Source organism: Hyperoodon ampullatus (assembly GCF_949752795.1).
Source record: "Hyperoodon ampullatus genome assembly, chromosome: 14".
NCBI lineage: Eukaryota > Metazoa > Chordata > Mammalia > Artiodactyla > Ziphiidae > Hyperoodon > Hyperoodon ampullatus.
Genome location: NC_136927.1, coordinates 8,626,038 through 8,641,500, shown reverse-complemented (window position 1 = coordinate 8,641,500; position 15,463 = coordinate 8,626,038). Strand labels below are relative to the sequence as shown.

General features: G+C 37.5%; 1 protein-coding gene across 3 annotated transcripts in view; it reads left to right on the top strand.

Annotated features, from left to right (window-relative positions):
- The first annotated feature begins 418 nt into the window (after window positions 1-418).
- Window positions 419-15,463, top strand: part of MACROD2 (mono-ADP ribosylhydrolase 2) — a 1,985,837-nt gene continuing 1,970,792 nt past the window's right edge. For all 3 annotated transcript variants that reach the window (XM_079719352.1, XM_079719351.1, XM_079719350.1), the window contains exons 1-2: window positions 419-490; window positions 6,548-6,664. In XM_079719352.1, the coding sequence (XP_079575478.1) occupies window positions 445-490; window positions 6,548-6,664 (163 nt within the window). In that variant the 5' untranslated portion in view covers window positions 419-444. The remainder of the gene's footprint in view (window positions 491-6,547; window positions 6,665-15,463) is intronic.

The window sequence follows — 15,463 nt, the reverse complement described above, 5'->3', positions numbered from 1 at the left end:
CTCCGCCCCCAACAGCTCCCCAACGTCCTCGGCGTCGGGCCCGAGCCTGCGCCTGCGCGTGCGCCCTGGGGCCGGAGTCGGGGCGCGCGGTAGCTGGAACGCGGAGAGCGGCGGGCGGTGCAGCCAATGGGAGGCGGCGCTGGCTAGCGGCTGGGAGGCGGGGCCTGCGCGGGTGTTAGGTTAGCGCGAGGCGTGACCTAGTTGACAGGCTCTGAGGTGCTGCTGTGGTGGCGGCCGCTGGGCTGAGGCGGGTGGGAGCCGGAACCGAGTGCGTGCTGAGGGAGGAGGGCGGCGACTGGAGACCGGCGAGCGGCGCGGGACCCGGAGCCTCTTCCACTTTTTCCCTCCCGAGCGCCCCCTCCCACCCCTCCCACTCCGCATACACCCTGTTTGCCCGTGAGCCTGGGGAACTTGCAGCTTAAAGCCAGCCACCCCCACAGCAACATGTACCCCAGCAACAAGAAGAAAAAGGTGTGGAGAGAGGAGAAAGGTAACCGGCCCGTCGAGTCCCGGGGGGCGGGGGTGGGGTGGGGTGGGGTGGGGGCGGGAGTGAGGGCTGTGTGTGCCGCGGCGCCCTCCGCCCCGCTCCCGCCTCGCGCCCGGCTGGCCGGTGCCGCCTCCCTGGCGGGTCCGTGTGTACACACGCGCGTACGCGCGCGCACGCCGGCGTGCACGCGCCGCCCCCGGGTACCTGCCGCTAGCGCACGTGTGGGCGCACGCCCCTCTCTGCCGCCCGCCGCGCCCGGTCACCTTCGCCCCTCTAGCGGCGCGGACCGCCGCGCGGCGGCCCGCGGGCTCCGTACAACTTGCTCAGGCCCCCGCACCCTGTCCCCGGACCCCAGCTGGGACTTTCGGACTCCCGGCCCGGGTGTCCCGCGGATACGTGCCCGCCAGCTGGCACCCCGGCTGCAGCTGCTGCTGCTGCTCCGCGCCCGCCGAGCCTCAGACGTTCACCCCTCGCCTCTGTCCCCTGTCTCCTTCCCATCCGCTGGCTGGGCGTCCCCACCTTCGGATATTCAGCCAGGGCCCCTGCTTCTGCGCCGCAGTGTGACTTTTGAAACCTAGATCTCTGCGGGAACCTAAAACGAGCGGGTCTTGTCCGCGAGGCTAAGAGCAGTCAGAGAAGTCTGAATGGGCTTTTCTCTGCAGTGACTTCCTCTAGATTCCATCCCCATTCATAGTCTGAAGTTGCTCCGAGTAAGAGTGTGAGACTGATGTCGCTCTCTGTGAATGAGCCCATCCCTGAGTTTCGTGCAGATCAAAGCTTATCCAGATCAGCCAGGTTGACGGTGACGCTGATGTCGATGAGGCACAGAGGTGTGCGACCCAACCCTCTTTTCTCCACCTCCCTCCCTGTTTTTCTCTGGCACCATAGTTAGGTAATATTCCAAGGTAAAACTTGAGTCTGTAGTCTTGTCTTTTCTTTCTTTCTTTCTTTCGTTCGTTCTTTCTTTCTTTTTTCTTTCTCCTTCCTTCCTTCATATTCTCTTTCCTTTTCTCTTTTCTTTTTTTAAAAAAATTCTTCAGCAGCTGATTGTACAGAAATGTAGTAAAAAGTATTCGCACTGCTACTGCTCTGTATCAGGAGTGAGGTCGAGTGAGGGAAGTGCAAATCTCTCCTAAGTATCTCATCTTTTTTATAGAACAAGGATAAAGGGGTGACTAGAGTGAAAGTTAATTTCCTTGATAATAGTTCTTTAAAATCTGGATTTTTACTGCAACTGCTGGTCTTTATAAATAAGGCCAAACAGTGGATGAAAGAAAGGGAATGAATATGGGAAAACAAATCCTTTATGTAGGGGCCTACTTAAAACAATGCATGAGGAAGGGGATGAGGAGGGACTTTTTTTCACATTAACTACTGGGAAGATTTAACATAGCATAACTGAAAGACCCAATTAAAATGGTCTTTAAATATTGACAGACTGGATGCCATTTAATTATGTTTTAATGATTATGGACATATATAGAACTAAATTTTGGTGTCGCAAATCAAATGCTGTTGAGAATAATAGGCTGATACATAAAGTAACGTAAAATAGTTTTGCTTTGTTTTCGCAATAGAAGTTATTTGAGTTTCAACAAGGATTCACCTTGTAAGCACTGAAAAATCTTTTATGCCCATTTTTATTGATGGTCTTGAAATGTTAGGTTTGTATTATTGATAATAATGAAGGCAAAATAGTGGAAAACATGGAGATTGTTTTCAATACATGAATAATTGATGAAATTATAGCGATTACTTAAGAACTATTATATTTTTCTGTCATAATAATGTTCCTAAAGTAACAATGTTATAATGGTTCTTTCATTTAACATCTACACTGTTGGACTTTCATAAGCAAGCATCTTTAAAACTTTAATGTCTTGATTTTTTTTTCTTCTTTTACTTCTAATAATAGGGGAAAATATTACCAAATTAATATTATCTAAACAGAGAAGCAAATGCACAATTAAAGAAGGCACTTAACAAAGTAAATTTTTCTCTTGTCCAAAACTAACATATTTTTGCATTAAAAGAGAAAGTTATTGTGACTTGAAGACTTTTTAGTGTGTCAGCATCTTATCAGGATATCTATTTTTGGAATATTTAGTAAAGTATAATATTGTAAATCAACTATACTTCAATAAACGTGTGTGTGTGTGTGTGTGTGTATACACACACACACACACACACACACACACACATATGTTATACCATCAAGAAGGAGGTGAGGATTTCCAGGACAGTAGTTAGTATTAAGAAGCTGATGGAAAGCGTGACCTTTTTCTGAATTGTACTGGAGAGGGCGGTATGGTATTTTTGTAACTGTTATTTAAATCTAAAGGAAGGCTTACCCACCTCATTGAAATGTCAAGGCATTCTTTAAACATATTTTAACTCAGGATACCGTCTACTAAGTACATCTGCAAAGGTGAAACATTCTTTAAGGAAAAGTTTTGTGTAAAGCTGAAGAAACTGTATATATGACTGTGTGCCCCCCAGTATGTTTCATCGTTTAAATAAATAACTAAGGAATTCTCAAGTCCACATAGGTTAAATAAATGGTGTTGATTTAATATTTTGTGCCCTAGTTCAAAACTACTCAGTGTGTATTATCATTTCAAGTATTGAAAGTTAAATTATCTCAGTGTTTTATCTTATTGTCTTATTATTCATCTTGTTTTTTTCCTAAGTGTCCACACTTAAACTTTTAAGTAAATGGAATGACAGAGGCCAGGTTGCATTCCCATATGTGCTTCTGACACTTACTGAAAGTACAAGTTGCTCCGTAATATCTTTCATCCTGATCGTTGATATTGCTGTATTTCCATATTAGTGACCTGAGCTTTTTTCGTAGTGCTTTGGTAAACACTAGTCATCACTTTTCCTCCTCCATGTGATTATTTCAAATTTACCATTCCCTTCAAGTTTCCTATTCCATCAAGACCTTAAGTTCCTATGCTAAACAGATGACGTTGCCTTTTAATTCACGGAGAAAATACATGTCATATAACATGAACAGCCCTAACATGTTCCTCCATAGTCTCTTTTGTTTCTTTACATGTCTGTTGTTCTTTCAGCTTTCTTCCTTTTTTAGAGGAAGCACTTTTCATCTTTGTTTCTAAGGATTAACCCCTCTGCTTGTGCCCTTTATCTCATCTGTATTATTTGAGATCTTGTACTATCATTTATTCTCTTTTGGGTATGTTTAGTTTCTCAGTGTCTTTGGGTTCCTCTCCTCATCCTATAAAAACGATCAAGGAAGGTAGCCTTCCTTCCACAGGGCTTCACCTTGGAGTTGCTGTTCTCACTTTCCTTCTTTTCCTCAGTCCCTCAAAATCTCCTGGATCTCAAGTTATGCTCCAAGGAAACTAATGTTCCTAAAATCATTCAGTAATAACAATGATGATGGTACTAATATAAAAATAGTTACTATTTGAGTCCTGTTTGTGTGCCCAGCACTATTTTAAGTAACTTACTTGGATTATCTCATTTAATTCTCACAACAACCCTGTGAGGTAGTTTTTTTTTTTTTTTTTTTTGCGGTACGCGGGTCTCTCACTGTTGTGGCCTCTCCCGTTGTGGAGCACAGGCTCCGGACGCGCAGGCCCAGCGGCCATGGCTCACGGGCCCAGCCGCTCCGCGGTATGTGGGATCCTCCCGGACTGGGGCACGAACCTGTATCCCCTGCATCAGCAGGCGGACTCCCAACCACTGCGCTACCAGAGAAGCCCTGAGGTAGTGTATTTTAAGGTCAAGAGCTTAGAACACCATTTGTCTGGGTTTGAATCCTAGCTGTACTGCTTACTAGCTGTGGAACCTTAGGTAAGTTATTCAACCTCTCAGTCTTAGTTGCCTCATCTATAAGTTGGGAATAATACCTACCAACTACCTGAAAAAGAAACTGAGCCATAGAGAGATTAAGTAATACAAGATCACACAGATTTACATGATTTGGTGTTAGAATCCAGACAGCTGTTAACCATTTTGTTCTCTTTTCAGTGTTGTTCTTGACCCAGTTGATAAAAACCAATGGCTTATTAATTTTCATTCTTTTTGATCTTCCTGTAGCAATTGACAAGATTTCCCCTTTTCTCCTCATTAAAACTCTTTTCTCTGCTGGTTTCCACATCAGTGCGACCCTGATTCACCTTGTACCTTCAGTGACATCTCAGTTTTATTTCAATTTTTTTCCTCTTTGTGTTCACTCCCTAAATGTCGTTTGTTTGAGGTTTGGTCTCCTGTCTTACCCTCCCCAATGAATTTCCTGTAGGCCTAGAATTTTAGGTTATAATTTCCAAATCTCTAGGCTAGATCTTTCCTGAGTTCCAGATTCTTGTTTTCAACTTGAATGGCCTAGGCATCTTAAATTCAATATAGTGTTGAGTATTGTAGTATTGTGATTTGAATATATTACATCCGATGAAAATCTTTTTTTTTTTGGTCTCCTATTGTGGCTGAAGAAAAGCCAGGTCTAGGAGCAGGGAGAAATGTTGGGTGCCCAACATTTTTTCACTTGTGCTTACCTTAATACTTTCTGCAGTTTATTTCTGTGAAAGAATCTTTTAAAGTGATTATTTTATGAGGGTTAGATTACCTAAAACTAGATGCTGTCCTTAAATCCATTCATCTAAACTACAATACTTTGTAATATGCCGAAAGAGAATTGGAGAGTGAGAGTATGACTGTCAATTGCTCTACATTGTGGCGACCTTTGGCAAAGTAAATATATGATACATGACAGCTGACATACGGAATGAGTGAGGTTGCCAGCGTCAGTTTATATATTGAATATTAGAAAATCTTAATTTATTTGTAAATAAATCTAATTTATTTCCTTAGGTTCGAAATAAATAGAATTTTTTAGTTTTTTTCCCCAGTATCCTAGTGGATCATTTTATGTACCTTCTAGGATATGAATAGTCAACTTTGAATATTAGTGGTGTACTTTATAGAATAAGATTAAACGGCTCGGCATAGTATACATATTCCTGTACATTTTCGTTTTAATTTATGTTTCTAGTTACTTTTCAATTCTGTGGCCACTTTCCCTCTTCCTAACATATCTTGCAGCTTCATTAAACTATTCGTATCTCCTTATCTTTGTTTACATTGCTCTACTAGTCTGAAATATCCTTATTTCTTACCTCTTCATGGCAGAATTCTACCTGTCCAGGAATGAGCATACATGTCACCTCCTTTGGGAAGCTTTTCTTGAGAAGGTAGTACAGTATAGTGGCTAACGGTATAGGCTGTAGTCTTTTACTAATGGAGATATCTGAGTGGATTTTAATGGAAAGCTCTCTTGCTTTGGACAAACTCCTGAACTTTGATGTGCTTCATTTCCCTATCTGCAAAATCAGGATAATAATACTATCAGTTTTGCTGAGTGTTGGGAAGATTATTTTAATAAAATTATACATGTGAAGTACCTGGCACACAGTGCGTTCTTTATAAACAACATCAACTATTGTTACTTCAAAGTGTTTAAAATGTTTAATCTTATAATCAAGATTTATACTTCAAGTATTGTTTATATCACCTCCACAATGGTATTATTAATTGAAAGGGCACTTTTATTGTTGATGGCATTGTAGAATTAAGGAAATATCTTGTTGGCTGCTTTTCTTGTGCTGTTAGCATTTGTACTTATTTGTCTTAGGATTTTGTATTTTATTTATGTAGCTATTATTTTTTATCTTATCTGTATCCTCTTTTGTGAACTCCTCAAAGTTAAAGGTCACCTTTGTACCTTCAGTGTATAAACATATCACCTGGCACATAGTAGACTGTCAGTAGATGTTTGAAAGAGTTTATTTCTTTCTTGGACTATCACAAGAATGTCTTCCTCATCAGGCTTAGATCTTATTTTTCCCCCTACTAATATAGTATTAATTTGACACCTTTTAACACTCAAATACAGAGTCATTAGATTTGATTTTGGTATTCTTCAAGCCCACACCAATTCTTTGGTTAGTATAATGTGGTTAATATTTAAATTGTAAAATAATTCCTGAACTTAAAAGTTAAATACAAATGGAGATTCTGCTTTTATTTTGCAAGAACGTTTGCTGAAGATGACCGTAGAGGAGAGACGCAAAGAATACCTAAGGGACTATGTTCCCTTGAACACCATCCCATCATGGAAGGAGGAGATGAAGGGCAAGAGCCAAAATGATGGTAAGTTTCTCAGAACAGTTTTCAGGTAGATACTGTTCTCATTGATTTATGACTTTTGCAGGACAATTGTTGATAGAATTGAATACCTGGCATTTAATAAAGAGATGTCATTTTTGCTGTATGAAATAATTGGTTGTCATTTAATTGCTTTTAGCAATCTACTCTGTGTTATTTAAACTTAAGAAATTATTTTAACATAAGTCATGTTTGGAGATATAGCACATTTATGTTATGGTACTTTTTTATAGATACTTTTTTTTTTTTTTGTGGTACGCGGGCCTCTCACTGTTGTGGCCTCTCCCGTTGCGGAGCACAGGCTCCGGATGCGCAGGCTCAGCGGCCATGGCTCACAGGCCCAGCCGCTCCGCGGCATGTGGGATCTTCCCGGACCGGGGCACGAACCCATGTCCCCTGCATCACCAGGCGGACTCTCAACCACCGCGCCACCAGGGAAGCCCTATAGATACTTTTAAAAAACTATTCTGCAGTAGTTGTTGGAGCAAATGATATTAGGGATATGTTGCTTTAGTGAGATGGCCTTTTGAATTTGTTTTGATTTGGTTCATATATATCGCATTTCTTCAAGTTATTTTCAGGATTGGATACAGTTGAAAGATAGTATATTAGGAAGAATAGAGAAAAATCAAATAACATTTCACATAATTTAAAGAAGAGTATATATTTTGTATGATGTGCTATTGGTAAAGTATTTGTATGGTAAAATTTACCCACTCTCAAAGTTTTTATGGTTTGATGAGACTCTAGATAGTTTGATGGAAAATATATGTGTTAGCATATAAATGAACTGGTAAATATTGAAAAGGTATATGGAAAGGGTTATAAAAACAACATAATAGATTTAATAGAAGTTTAATATGTTATCTTTGAATGAACACTCATTGGTGTTAATAGTCTGAATGTGAAATTTAAGAAGAAACAGGGTGCTTTTTAGGATACATAAATGTTTCAAAAGAAAGATAATTTTATGAAAGGGACTGAGGTCATTCTAATTTCACAGGTTGTGGTCTTAGATTGGTGAAACTGTAGCGTATACTATGGACCCAGAACAAGAAGACTAGCATGGAATTCCTATGGACAAAATCTGTGGGAAACAGCAGCCGTGTTAGCCTTTGGTGTCTGTGAAGAGAACATGCTTATCTGAGTGTTTGGGCTTTAGAGAGAATTTTGTTTTTCTGGGAAAGCAAAGCCTGTGAGTTCTTTTAGAGCTAACTCTGCCTGGAAAAATGTGTGACCTTGGGCAAATGGGGTAGTGGCTCTATCCCAGGTTCTATTGGGGTCACTGAACAAGCTGATTGGGATGTACACATCTGACCTGCTTGCCCAGTGTCTTCAGTAAATGCAGTTGTTTTAATAATGGGCTAATTAAGACATCATTGAGAGAAGGTAGTGCTGTGTAATGAAAAGAATATAAATCAAAAGGACAGATTTCTGGGCCTTGACTGAACTAGGGTCATATGCCTCTTCATGGTTGGGTCTTTTATTTATTCTTTTGTTTATGAGAAACTAATATTGAATACTTCAGCTCCACTTTTTGTGGCAAGTGAATCTCTCTTTCACTTGTGCTTCATTCATCTGATTTTCTTTCTTCATTGCTATTGTAGGTGGTCAGTTTTCTAAGGATGCAATACCTGCTGATCTTCTTTAACAAATTTTGCCTCCTGAAATAGAGGTAGATTTCTGTTGCTGCCAGAATAATTGAAAAAGCAATAGTGATACCCAGGCTGCATTGCCCAGTGTTGGATCTGCTCACCTCTGTGTAGAGGCTTGGCCTTTATGTTGGTTGCTTCTATTTGAATATTCAGCACGTGGGAGTGTAGGGTTGAACTGGGTTGTTAGAGAATTCGGAGTTGGATATTTTCAGAGATAGCCACAGCCCAAAATATTTCTGCTTAATCAGAGACGATACATTGAGTAACACCTCACATTGTTATTCCCTAACAAGAGTCTGTATATTTAATCCTTTCTCCCAATATGAGCTTTACAGTGGTTTACAACTGCTCTCTGTATTTCGTTTCTTTCCTTCATATTTTTTTGAACTTGAAAGTTCTTCATGAGGAACTAGGTGGTGTACTCAGAATTGTGTTTCTATTAAACAATGTCTTATTTCCATCTAATGTTACTTGCTTCTCTCTACTGTGACCTGGAAATTGGTGACTGGTCTCTTCTTTTTCTCATGAAATGGAATGACTCATTCTATAAGTAATATCTGTTAATTTCTTTGTGTTTTATATATATCTTTCATAGTGCTTTCTTGCAGCGTTACCTACCCAGTGCTCAATTACACTAAAATATTAGTCAAGAGAGTTTTAGTATTTTATTACTTTGAAAGATCCTTTAAAAATATAAATCTTTAAAATATGATAAAGGACAATTGTAAAGTTATATTTTTATATTTTATTTCGAAGTGTTTAAGCCACTGCTTCTAAAAGTATATGTATATAAATAGGTATTGTTATTTATAATAGCTTAATCTTTTAAGTATGAGATTTCAAACTAAGTTTTAAAAGAAGTCTGTTTGTAATTCTGTGTCATATAGTTTCTGATTTGTAGGAAAGGAATAGTATTTGTTGGGCTAGCACAACACGCCAATTTTAAATTTAGTAGTTTATCATTATTACCTATGTTTTTATAGAAGGCCATGTGTCATGGCCTTGATATTCATGATTACATGGAACGTTCTCAAGCTATTGTTTAATAAGTTTTTTTCTTAACTTTGCTCAGTTTTCTTTTACTTTAATTAAATGCTTCTTGTTATTTTATTGTAACAAAGTTAAATAATAATGAGAGGAGTAGTAGCCAGATGTATTTGTCATAATTTTAATTTTAAGCTTTCTTAACAAAAGGAAACCAAAAATTGCCAAATAATATAAAAATCAATGTGCAGAAAAGAGGAAGCGAGTAGATAATATTTTTATTTTGATTTACTACTTTCTTTTTTTTTTTTTTTTTAAAGAAGATGTTGGGGGTAGGAGTTTATTAATTAATTTATTTATTTTTGCTGTGTTGGGTCTTCGTTTCTGTGCGAGGGCTTTCTCTAGTTGTGGCAAGCAGGGCCCACTCTTCATCGCGGTCCACGGGCCTCTCACTATTGCAGCCTCTCTTGTTGCGGAGCACAGGCTCCAGACGCGCAGGCTCAGTAGTTGTGGCTCACGGGCCTAGTTGCTCTGCGGCATGTGGGATCCTCCCAGACCAGGGCTCGAACCCGTGTCCCCTGCATTAGCAGGCAGATTCTCAACCACTGTGCCACCAGGGAAGCCCCTTGATTTACTCCTTTCTTAATATTGGAGAACTAGGGATCAGCAGAGGAAAGAATGGGAGGTGATTACCAAAAAAAACCCCATTTGCTTATCGTTCATGTTTATATTTGTCAACTACTATTAGTAAATCTCTAGAATTATATGCTTCTGATTACTTCTTCTGTGTTAGCAATTCTGTAATAATTCTATTTCATTTGTCAGTTGCTGTGTTGTAGGGAATTTTAAAATGCTTGTCTCTCTATTATTTCTGTGTCTCTAGCAACTGGAATAGTGCCTCATGTGTAGGTGGGCTCAGTCAGTATGTTACATAAGAATGCCTCAGAGGTTAACAGTCTACAATGGACAATTCTTTTTTCTTTATTTTGTTTCAAACTTTAAAATGAACATTTAAAAACATATATAAAAATAGAGTACTGTAATGAACCTTTCTGTGCCCACCACCCAGTTTCAACAGTTAATGATGATCAGTTTTATTTCATGTATATCAGTGCTCCCTGCACCTTTCTCCCAGACTGTTTCAAAGCAATTCCTGTATATCTTATCAACTTTATCTGTAAATATATGTATGTGTGCCTATGCATGCATCTCTAAAAAGGTAGGGACACTTTTTTGTTGTTTTAATATAACCACAGCACTCTCACATCAGAAAATTAATTCTTTAATGTAATTAAATGTCCAATTAGTATTCACATTTTTCTTGTTGTCTAATAAAGAGTTTTGCTTTTTTTTTTTTTTTTTTTTTTTGCGGTACGCGGGCCTCTCACTGTTGTGGCCTCTCCCGTTGCAGAGCACAGGCTCCGGACGCGCAGGTTCAGCGGCCATGGCTCACGGGCCCAGCCGCTCTGCGGCATGTGGGATCTTCCCAGACCGGGGCACGAACCCGTGTCCCCTGCATCGGCAGGCGGACTCTCAACCACTGCGCCACCAGGGAAGCCCAAGAGTTTTGCTTTTTTGTACAGTTGGTTTGCTTGAGTCAAGATCTAATAAACAAGGTTCACATACTGATATATTTCTTACATCTCTTTTAATCTATACTTTCTTCTCTTTCTTTCCTTTTTCCCTCTTGTAGTTTATCTGTTGAATAAAGTAAGTTATTTGTCTTACAGAATTTTTCACATTTTGGATTTTGCTCAGTGCATCTTTGTTTTGTTATTTAGCGTGTTCCTCCGTCCCCGTATGTTTCTTATGAGCTGGTAGTTAAATTCAGAGGCCTGATCAGAGTTGGGTTTAATTCTTTTTGAAAGAATACTTTATAGATTATTGTACCTTGTTTTTGCATGATGTCTGGTGATCGCTTTCTGTGGTGCTAAGACTGATCGCTAGGTCCAGTTATTGTCTGTCTAATCCATTCTTTGTAAAGTTCCCTATCAACTTTTTCCCTCATGAATTTAGCAGCCATTGATGATTGATCCATTATTTTATTAGGGGTTGCAAAATAGTGTTATCCTAATTTTATCATTCCTCCTTTGTTTATTATTAGTTGGACTTCTGTAAAAACTTTTCCTAATCAACTTTTTTTTTGTTTTCATGCAGTACAGTTTATACAGAAAAGGCAGAATAAATGCTAGATTTCCTTTTATTTACCAGCTTTTGGATTGAGTTGGTTTCCTGAAATCCTCCAAAAGTAGCCAAAGAGTTCTTTCTCTTTAAGTTTTGACTGGCATTTTGAAGCTTTCTCTTCCTCTTTCCCCATTCCTCCTGCCCCCACATGCGTTATATGGGAATGCCTCATTTAAAGTATAGTGCCTGTACAAATATATACAATTACTAAAATGTAGTCCTAGGATGTAGTAGAAAGGCAAAGATAGATATAGATATATCAATGGATGGATGGATATGATAGAAGGATGGCATTGCTTCTTTGTAGGGACAGAAGTTCAGTTCTCAGGTTTACTTGTTATGTGTTCTGTTCTCTTTGGCTACTTTCCACGCTGAGGTTCTATTAGAATACCACTCAGAGAAGCATGACTTTGCCATGCTTAGGCTAATTTTCTCTTACTGGTTGGTATCAGAGAAAATAGCTCTAGCTGTAAGTTTAGATTGACTGTGAATCTTTACTTTTAATGTTTATATGGAACAGTAAGGGATGAAAAATATAATAAATGATGAAGGTGAGTTAAGTGGAAACTATAAAACTATTTTATTCAGGTATGACAAAATATTAGAAGGGTCATTTAGAAAGAAACTTCATATTTCATATCTTATGTGTAATATTCAAATCTGATTTATAGGTCATTTGAAAACACTTAACTAGAAAAATCTGAACTGTGAAATCTAAGTCTGAATTTCCATTTTTTGAGGTGTATAGAAATATTTTGAGATATTTGGGTTGACTAGGGGCATGTGTGTAATCTTTCTTTTGGTTAACTTAGAAGCTCAGCCTCGTTCGCTCTCTTAAACTAATTTCTACTTTTAAATGATTTTCATAAGAGGTGATGGCTGACCAAAGAAATATAAGTTAAGTCCAAATTGCTGAGTCTCTCCATCACACTGAGATCTTATTTCAATGTGGGTTTTGAATTTTGTTATATTTTACTTATGTCCTAGGTTGAATATTCATATTCAGAAATCATCAAAGAAAGAGTATCTTAATCATATTTCAATCCCAGTGCATAGTCCAGTATTTTTATCCTTAGTAAATTAGCAATAACTATTTTTTGAATGTCAGTATTATTAATCAGTTTATTAATCACCAGGAATGAGGAAGTAAGAATATAATTATGTTGCTGAATATTATGTGGAGAGGGGTAAGGGACCATATGGTAAAACAAATTAAAAAATTTTAATAACTATGATGAGGTGGGCTTTGCCGCAGATTTTAAAACTATATTAACTGAATTATTTTATTAAATATTTGATGTTGGTTGGAAGACAGGCCATAATTTAAAATGACTGAATAGTTAGGAAAATGGTATTTATAACAGGATGGAATTCAGTAGGCTTATAAAAATTGGAAAGGAATGTTTCCTATTATAGTCTTTTGATATTGATCCCTTTTTATATTACTTTCAGTTTGAGCACTATACTTTAAAAGTAAAATAATCTGTAGAAGCAGAAGAAAGCTCAGAGCAGAACATCTCAACTTTTTAGGTACAAGTCATTTATTTTCAGTGGGTGGTGATTTTTTTCCCCACTTGTATGATCTTAAAATAAATTTAATTAAAAAAACAGAAAGCTATTTTTGCCTCAAGTAACTAAGACCACTCTAGCTTATTCTTCAAACAATTATTTGTGAAGTTTCCATTACCTGTAAAGATGTTGCACAAGTAGAACTTATATTAGAAACAGACATTTTTCACTCCAAAAGTGAAAAGTAGACTAGGATAAAGACTAAAATCCTAAATGACCTGAATTCTTCTATGATCTGGCCCCTCTCCTTTTTGGCTTCTTATTATATTACTCCCTTTCTTGGTCTTTGCATCTAGCCACACTGTCCTTTCTCTTTCTGGAATGTATTGTGCTCCTTCCCACTACTGGGTCTTTATCTGGTTGTTTTTATCTCCATGTCCTTGTTAATTTTTCTCAGCTTTCAGTTCCCAGCTTGAAACCCTTCTATTCTGTCTGGAATCTTTGCTGAACCCTTACTTTGGAACAATTTCCTATATTAAACACTTTCATACAGCTATGATCCTTTTCATACAGCATTAATATCAGTTTGTTTTTAATGTACTCAATCATAGGATTATCTGATCAAGATCTATCTCCTTATAAGATTAATTACTGTGAACATAGGGACCATGTTGTCTGTCTTAACTCTCCTTTATATCTCTGGCATCTAGCATTATGCTCGGTGCACAGTAGATATTCAGTAAGTATTTGTTTTGTGAATTGAATAAATGATAAACTATTTGCCTGATGGTATTTCATGCATTATTTTCTGTCTTCCCACCTTTTCTTCACTGTATTGTAAAGATTCACTTGGGAATAATGGGCTTAGAAATTAATCCAGTTGCTTTTTAATGTAGGTAATAAATACTTTGCATCTCTGTAATATAAGGTTGGTTTTATTGTTTTAAAAGTTAGATAGCCTAAGGATAAATGACAATTAAGATTTTATAGAACTACTGTATAGATATTTAACTAGTTGACACAAGGATGAGAATTTGTTATGTGTATTCATCAGCATTGTGTATTATTGTTTATAGTACTTAGTAACTAAACGTTATTTCAATTTCTGTGAAAAATGTCAACAGAACTTAAGTTAAATGAGTGTAAATGTAGAAACTTAAGCTTATTATATAATAAGATTTTAAAGTGTAGAAAAATCTTAAGGTATTACCATTGTAGATGCATTTACTTTGGCATTATTGATTCTTGACACATAAAACAACTGTAAGAAATTGTATTAGTATTATATCCTGCTTAAGCCCTTTACTGAGTTAGTTGGTTTGCTTCAAAAAAGAACTTGGCTACAGATAAAGAATTTGGTTTCCCATGGAAGAATTAGGCTAAGTAAGAGAATTTTGAGAATAAATAGCATTCACTGTAATGTATAAAAATATTAAAAATTTTTGTGTAATGATGTTTTGTGTGAAGGTGTGAACATTGGTTTAGTCAGACATTTGTGAAGTAAGGTTAACTTCTAAAATAGAGAAAAAAGAATATGAAGAAAAGAGCATATAGTGATTCATAATTCACTGCATGGTTTTGTTTTTCCTCTGCCTTTATCTCACTCTTGGTCTTTTAAACTGTTTTCCAACACTATTTTAACAATACATAAATAAAATTTATTGTACATTGCATCATGTACCAAGTGCTATGTAAATTGTCCTTGTATTTAAGCTTGTTTTTAAAATAATGTAGAAACAAAAATCAAACAACTTTTTTTTTTTTTGATACGTATCAAGATGACCCAGAGTTGAAAACACAAGATGAGTTCTTTCTGTGTTATTTTGTAAGTCTGTAACTTCACCACAGATTGTGTTAGTTTTCTTTTTAACCCATTAAATTAATTATACTAGTAAATATGGTTTTACTTAAATACATTTTGGTCAGTGCAGACAGATACTTGGAGATAGGTTATAGACTGGTGGTAGCCAAAGCCAACCTTTTCCTTTTTCCCCACCCCCATCCCCACCTTGATTGTCTTTCTGTATAAAAGAGTCTTTATAAAGTCTTTGTCTTCTTTTTTCAAATATTTAGTTGTTACATTTTCATATAAGTATTCAAAACAAGGATTTGAATATAGTTTACGGTTTTATTGAAGCCTTTGATTTAGAACCAAGTTGAGAATTATTGATGAAACAAGTAACAAATATAGATAATAAAGTTCATAAAAGTCCATATGCCTGGCCATATGCATGCCAGGGCAGAAGATATATGAGCCTTTGGAGGTTTGGAAATATTACGGTTTAGTTTGGTCTAGGTCCAGGGCAAGCCATGGATTTCAGATTGCTAGTTGTTCTCTAGAGATTGGATTAGGATATATTCAGTTTTTTTAAGAATCCAGACAATCCCATCATAGAGGTGATTCTCCCATTAAACTTAGATTTGAGATTGTGTCTGCCATATGAAAATAACA